The following is a 7,559-nucleotide window of genomic DNA, read 5'->3' on the forward strand; positions in this document are numbered from 1 at the left end:
AAAAATTGCTACATACTCTTTTCAGCAGAGATTTTTCAGAGACTAAATAGACCATGTGAATTATAGCAATACTTGACTCAGTCTGACAAGAAGATTGTGCGCTGGGGGAGAGTAGGTTCTTTGCTGACTCTTGGATACCTTCCCAAGACATTTACAGGAAAGGCTGATCTGAGTAACTAAGTCATTTTTCTTCTCACCTGGACCAAATGCTCATGCAAGTCACCAAGAACAATGTTTTTTGGGGCTTATGGACACAAAAACTACAGGTTTCCATCTGGCAGTGGAACAGCAATTCCATCTTTATGAGGCATTAAGTAAGTTTAAACACATTTTTTCTGCCTATAGATTACTCCCAAGAGGCCATTACAGAGTGGGCAGCTGGTCCTGCGTCAAACAGAAATTTAAGACATGGGAAAAGAAGGGGAAAAAAAGATGTTACTGCTGGTGAGATCTTGCCTTTATCCACAGTCATCACCAGCTTTAGGTTAACACTTCTGGTGACAGTCTGAGCCTGAAGAGTGCTATAAAATCCAAAGACTAATGAAGGAAGGATCCTTTACTCCAGAGGAGCTGCAGGCTGCAAAAGCATAGCTTTCCTTCTACTCAGAACAGCTATTTCAGCAAGTACATACCACAGCCCCAGACTGCTCAGAGGCTGGATCAGAGAAGTGAAGGTAGGACAGCTTTCAGGTTCAGCTTCCAGTTCAGAAACCAACATAACTTCTAGCCTTTTCCCTCATTTAAAGAAAAAATTCAGTGAAAGTCAGCCTGAAGAAGTGAAGGTATAGCTCAGTGATATTTTTTCTGGCTGTGATCTACCACCCTTTCCTGGCAGCTTTTCAGTGATAAAAGTTGCTCACAGTAATATACTGTGATATAAGCTGTAGACAGGGAAACTGAGGCACAACTGCTCTGGGCTACTCGGAGAGGGACAAAGATGGGAACAGAATCCATCTCACATTGGATCAATCCACCCCCCTCCAACAGGTATATCACCCCCTTTGTGATACAAATAACCAAGAAGCCTGTGTGTTCATAAATAAGCAAATACAAAGTGTAACAGGAAAAACACCTTCTGCTATAACAAGCTGCAAGGTAATGCCAAGGACATTTCAAACTTGTGTTAATAATCAGGTTTGTCAAAAAGAAACAGGAACCCCATGGAAACAGGACTATTTTTTGCAACTTTTTAAAAATCTTAACCACCCCTATACAGTTCTTAAGCATAAGCAGAACTATGCTCATCCAGCAATCTTTCCTCCCAGATGCACCCTTCATCCACCCTGCTGAAGGCAGCCCCACACTACCACACACGCAGGTGTGGACAGAATACCCAAGTACAAACTGCAGCTCACACCAGAGGATTTGAGTCTCTCATTCTGATGGGACAAAGTTCCCAGAGCCAGTGCAGCAAGTCCATGTCTCATCTGGCACACAGCAGACATCGACAGAATGCTGCTGTGAGCAAAATGCCTTTCTGCACTACACCTTTACCAGGGGATCCAAGGTGTTCTTATTAGGAACACAGAATTAAAAAGCTGAGTGATAATAAAAGAGAAACAGGAAAATAAAGTATGGCACGACCCACTTCATAATAAAATGGATAATTTAATAGAGATTCTTGGACATATACAAAATAAGTACCTAGTTCATGCTCCTTTCTCAACACACATGGGAGCTGTGCCACAGGCTGAGATGGGAGGAGATCCAGTCTAATGCATGCACACATGCAGCAAGGGGCTTCTGGTGGGAATCTAGGACTTGCCTGTCATTAATCAGAAAGTAAAACAGTTTTAATGTGCATTTGTTAATGCATGTCTAGCTCTACTATGGGATATTCAATATATACACAGCAATGAACACTCCTGCTGATTGCAGGATGACACAGGGGAATGAAGCAGCTTTTAGTAAAACAAAACCTGCCCTTCAGAAGCAAATTCCTGAACACAGTCTGGGCATTTTCCATGCTCCTTGTAAAGCAGTAGTACAGCAAGATAAAGCTAATCATACCTTTGGTAGTTTTCTACAAGATGACTACTTACAAGGCAAAGAGCTCCTAAAATTCTTTCACAAATGACATTTTCCATGCTTCCCAGAAATCAGCCCAATTCTTCTCTCTCTACTTACCATATGTTTACAGACTGGGGTTTTTTGCATGCTCAGACAGTAGTCAATAAGCCAAAGGGAGAACTGAGCATATGTAAATGAGTAGGATGTTCTCGTGGTCACACGATTACCAAAGGAATCGCAAGAGGACTTTTATTCTGGTTCTGCTACGATTCACTGCCTGAATGCAGTCAAGTCTCAGATTACAGCTGGGTTCATTCAGTTTTCCTACTGAGAACTTGGAAAGCAGTGACAGGCAGGCACCACCATGTTCCATGCCCCAGAAAAACCTATGAGCATCCGGAACTCCTCCCAGAGCCCGTGCCAGGGCGCGGTGGACGCTGTAACACAACCCAGGGCTCGCAGGGTATCGCCAACGCAGCCCCTGTCTGGGAGCCATTCCAGACGTGGCAGCACGCGTCAGGTTGGAGCTATCTAGACTCCCTGGAACCAAAGGCTTAGTCCCTTGGCAGGATTAACACAGCCCTTCACCCTTGGAGACAGCTTAGAATTCCTCCCTCATCAAAATGTTAACCAAGGAGCTCCTACAAAAACATCCCAGCTCAGCCTGTGATCAAAGTACAAGATCAGGAACATATTACCTTATTTTTCAGTCTGTGGAAGGCACAAAAAACCCTTCATGTGGATCACAGCCAAGGCAGCAGTACCTTTACCTGAACAATCTTTGCTATTTGCAGCAGATTACCCTTGAAATATTCCATTTGTTCCAAAAAAAGTAGGGTACCAGATAGAAGCACAGATTCCACTAGAGGAGAAGGGGGTCTTACAGAAAGACCAAGGAGATCTGCTGTTTAAAAATGCCTCCTATTTCGGTGTCTTACTCACCCCAAAACCAAACATGTCCTTAGCCCTGCAATCATCAGTGGACTAGACTTCAGAGAAGAAAAATACTTCATGTCTTTTGGGGGAAGCTGTGGAAGAGAAATTTGAAAGCAAATCCTGGTCATCTCCAAGAGCTCATTCAGGTGACGATTTTCAGGCAGGCTGCTGCCAGATTCACAGCACTCCTTAAAACAAAAGCCTTTTTTTTTTTTTTCCCCTTAGGAGTCTTCCTCCTTCCCTTGCCACCACATTTTATCCAGGAGGCTAGCAGGTCCTGCCCAAATCAACTCTTCACCTCACTTCAGGCCATGCTGACACCCCTTTCACACCCACTCAGCAACCCCAGGAACCTGCCTGCAGACCAGGTGCACACGGGGAAGCAGCTCCCAGTCCACCAGTCGCTATGAGGCTTGGATCCAGGATCCACTGCTGTACCCCAGATCCACCGCCTTACAGCTTCAGCACTGCAACCACAGCTAAAGCCACAGGAGGGTGTAGGCTACTAACTCTCCCAACTATTTCATTTTATTACAAGTGAAATGGACAGCACCCATAAGAGGAGACAGAAAATATACACCTGACAGTCTGTGTGCTGGTCCCTCTCCAGGCGCTGGGTTGGGCCTCTCTCCTTGACTGAACTGCTGGTTTCCCTGAAGGGTCTAAGGACCTAATAATCATTAAGACTTTAACCTCTGCCAGATTTGTTTTATTAGCCTATAAATACTGGCTGGAGATTAGCCAAGGGCTTTCAACACTTATGATTGAAAATATCTAGTAAACAGACAACAGGACTGCAAAAGTTTCACTTATTAGAGAAAATAAGCCAAAACCGACATGCAGGTGACTGAGGAGCACTCCAGGGTGGGGCAGGTCTGGCCCCCATGGGCAGAATCGAGCAGGAAGCTCCTGGCACTTCGCTCAGGGCTCCATTCAGCTGAGCACACTGTTCCCCAGTGTCACCCTCAGCTGCCCACCACTACTCCACTTTAGCTGACATCTGACATCTTCAGGGGACATGCTTCAACATTCGTGTGGCATTAAAATACATAATAAAATAAGCCTCAATGTCAGGAGAAATGTGTATATGTATTAAGATACATTCACTGATAACAGCTGCCCATGAAAATGCTGGAAAACACTTCAATATTTAATTAAAAGAGGGCACAAGACAGGAGGCAGTACTGCCTGGCAAGGGATTAAAGCACACAAGTTTTGGTGGAGCAAGAGTAATACTCAGTGAACAGGGAAGATCAATATGCACCACTTGTCCTCAGCGGTGCTCCAACCCTCTTCAAAGGAAACCTTTATGAGCTAAAATTTAAAAGCATATTACCCTCCCTCACCTTCTCTCTCACCATTTCTTTTCCGAGAGCTTGTTATTCAACAGTAAAGTTCAATAGGACACAAGAAGACAATGAAACCTGTCCACAGCAGGAGGGTTGGAACTAAATGAAGCTTTAAGGTCCCTCCCAACCCAAACCATTCTGTGATTTTCTGCAGCACCACAGGATCTACACCTTCCTTCTGAAAGCAGACAACTTTGAGAGAAAGATTCCTCTACAGCACTAAAGTTTTATAGAAAATGTAAATGAATCGATTTAAAGTTGGAGGAACTTCTCCCAGGAAAAGCTCAGGAGAGAGGGTTAAGCACTCATCAAAATGGATGGAAAGCCTTGTTTTGCCTCTCTTTTAGCTCTCCAAAACAACCACCATCTGATGCCTCTATCAGCACAGCACAGTCATAACCAAGCTTCAAAATGCCATTCCTGTAAATCTCTTCTTGCCACAAAATGACAAATGCTTCCTTCTCCACAGATAACTCTACACCCCTGTGTCATCTCAACTACCTCATGCAAAGTGAAGATCACCAGCACTCTGCAATCGATTACAGCCGTAAGAGATCAGCCCAATGGCCTATCAAATTTAATCCCCAAGACAGAAACCTGTGCCAGAGAACATATCCAAAACTCATCTAAGAAAAGAAGTCTTTCCATCAAACTCAGCAGGCTTTGAATTGAACTGCTCTCAAAAAAAAAAAGAAAAAGAAAAAAAGAAAAAATAATAAAACAACAACCCAAATTGAAACTTGTACCACCACACACCAACAGGCAATTGCAGTAGCATGAGGTAGCTAGAAATTGCATTAGGAAGTTGACAGTCTCTTTTATTCCAATGCCTGTAAACATTTTCTTAAAAGAGATTCACTGAATTGTTTAGATTGGAAAACATGTAAAACTGAGGAATGTGACTTCATTATCTAAATATATGATACATTCATGAGAGTTTAATTATGAAGTATTTCATCCCCTTACCAGGGTAAGGTTGTAGAATATGCAATAAAAAAGAGGCTATTCTTATTATCTCTGTGTTACTTTTCCCTTTCAGAGCTGACAGGCATTGTTTCTGAACTGTGAAAAGGCAAAATGGAACAACACTCTGCTCATCAACTTTCACAAGTGCTGCAGACTTACTGCTTAAGTAAGCAAAAGCCAAGTTCTGTTGGCTGTATCCCTCCAAGGTGTCACCTCTGCCTTCCCTTATGACAGCTCCCCTGAATTAAACTGCAAGATGACTCTTCGCAAGTCAGAACTTAGCGGTGAATTCACCACCCGTCAGAGGATCCCACATCTGGTCAGCAAAATAAGCCTGCCAAACTATCCGGCTACTGACGAGCCTTCTGCGAAAGGGACCCTCCCTGCGAGGAGCGCTCTGCCTCAGGTACTCAAAGGGACCGCACAGGTCTGAAACGCGGGGATGAAAACCCCGGCGCTTGCGGTGGCGACCCATAAGCAACACCTGCACAATGTAAAAGCGCCGAAGTATTCCCGCTCTCCTTTCCTGGGAAATGTTGAGTTATTTTAGCCAGCGGCGTGCCCAGGGCGCTTCGCTCCCGCTCCCCGAGCCCGCGGGCAAGCCGCGCCGGTCGGAGGGAGCCGGGCGGACAGCGGCACCAGAGAGGGGGCACCGCGGGATCCCGCGCCCCAGCCCCGAGCCCCCGCAACCCTCCCGTCGCGGAGCGGCCACCCGCGGGTGGGTCGGTACTGACCGGCCGTGGGCACGTCGGGGACCAGCTTGAGGGGCCCGATCTGCCGCAGCTGGAACGCCGTCCGCACTTCGTGGCAGCTGGGGGACCTGCCCGCCGCCACCGCGCCGTACAGCCCCGCCGCCAGCAGCCACAGCCCCAGCACCGTGCGGCATCCGCCGGCGGCCATCTCGCACCCCGGCCACGGCCGCGGGCGGCCCGAACGCTGAGGGGCGCGGGCCCTCAGCCGGTCCCGGCGGCGGCAGCGCTGCCCCCGCCTGCCGCCCGCGCTCCTCCTCGGCGGGAGCGGCCGCCGCCGCCCCTCCCCGCCCCTCCCCGCGGGGCCCGAGGGGCGCCGCCGCCCCCCGATCGCGGCGGGGGCAGGGCCGGGAGCGGGGAGGGAGCCCCGGCCGGGCGGGGGGTGCGGGGGACCGGGCGGAGGGTGCGGGAGCGCTCGGGGGCGGCGGGAGCGCCGCTGCCGTCCGGCCCCGCGGGACGCCCGCGCTGAAGTTTGCGCTGAGCATCGCTGCGGTGCGGTCCCTGCGGACCCAGGCAGCACAGCCAGGTCAATGCAAGGCACCCAGGAGTGCCAGAAGAAGGGAGATCAGTACCAAGGGAGATGCGCACTCTCGGCCTTGGGTTGTTAAGAACAAGGTACAGAGGGCAAACAGAGCAGGAGGTATAAAGCCCCTAAGCACTGCAGGTTGCACACTCGTGCGCGGTTTGTTTCGATCCTGAAATTGCTAGCAGACGATATGGAGGGGTCTTCGTGAGACAAGTGTTAACTCCAGCCAACAGTCCCTGCAGAGAACAGAAACTTCACCCAAGGAAACATATCGTTATACACCCGACTGCAGATACAAATTGTTCATTTGTACGAAAGCCAGCAGAAATTCCATCCTATATGGTTTGGGGGGCATAGCCCCCTCCTGGGGATAACACCACCTTCAGAAAGGTGGTCTGCGATCTTTCCACTGCCCCCCAGCAGTGTCAACTGCTTTACCACGCGTTTGAGCACAGAACTACGCTCAACACCTATGAATATTTTCCATTTGACAAAAACACTCAATTTCCAGAGAAGCCAGACCCAAGCAGTCTCCCACAAAGAGTCCCATTTGCACAGTACCTCTCAGGCATATGGAGCACGTTACCAGCTACAAGAATGACTATTGTTTGAGGCCATTATGTCTGATTTCTTTAAGGTTACTTGCAACCCTCAAGATGCTTCTAATGTGCTTCTGGAGCAGCGGGGGAGTCCACCTGCAGCTAATTTAACCATTATACATTCCCATAGGTAGTAATGAGAGGCAGAACTCAAATGCCGAAGTTGCCTGAGTTGTATTTTAATAGCTAGAAACGCAAATCCTTTAAGCAATTTACTTCTATTAACTTTGTTTCTATCAAGACAACAAGAGATTAATTACCACTTTTTTTGGAAGAAAAAAAAAACCTCAAACAATTTGATGTAGACCATTTAACTTGTAAACGAAAAGATAAAAACAAAGTGGAAGAACAGACCAGCCATACAATCAGGCTTCTTAATTCAAAAGTAGAGAACAAGTCACCTTGAAAGCCCTCTGCTCACCCA

At 47.6% G+C, this 7,559-nt stretch overlaps 1 protein-coding gene across 1 annotated transcript in view; it reads right to left on the reverse strand.

The window, feature by feature from the left end:
- Positions 1-6,161, reverse strand: part of LOC309576577 (glypican-5-like) — a gene marked incomplete at its 5' end in the record, with an annotated part of 330,180 nt that extends 324,019 nt beyond the window's left edge. Inside the window, one exon of the mRNA XM_082287977.1 lies at positions 5,996-6,161. Within this exon, the coding sequence (XP_082144103.1) occupies positions 5,996-6,161 (166 nt within the window). The remainder of the gene's footprint in view (positions 1-5,995) is intronic.
- Positions 6,162-7,559: the final 1,398 nt, after the last annotated feature.

Source organism: Coloeus monedula (genome assembly GCF_965178545.1).
Source record: "Coloeus monedula genome assembly, chromosome: 10".
In the NCBI taxonomy this organism is placed as follows: domain Eukaryota; kingdom Metazoa; phylum Chordata; class Aves; order Passeriformes; family Corvidae; genus Coloeus; species Coloeus monedula.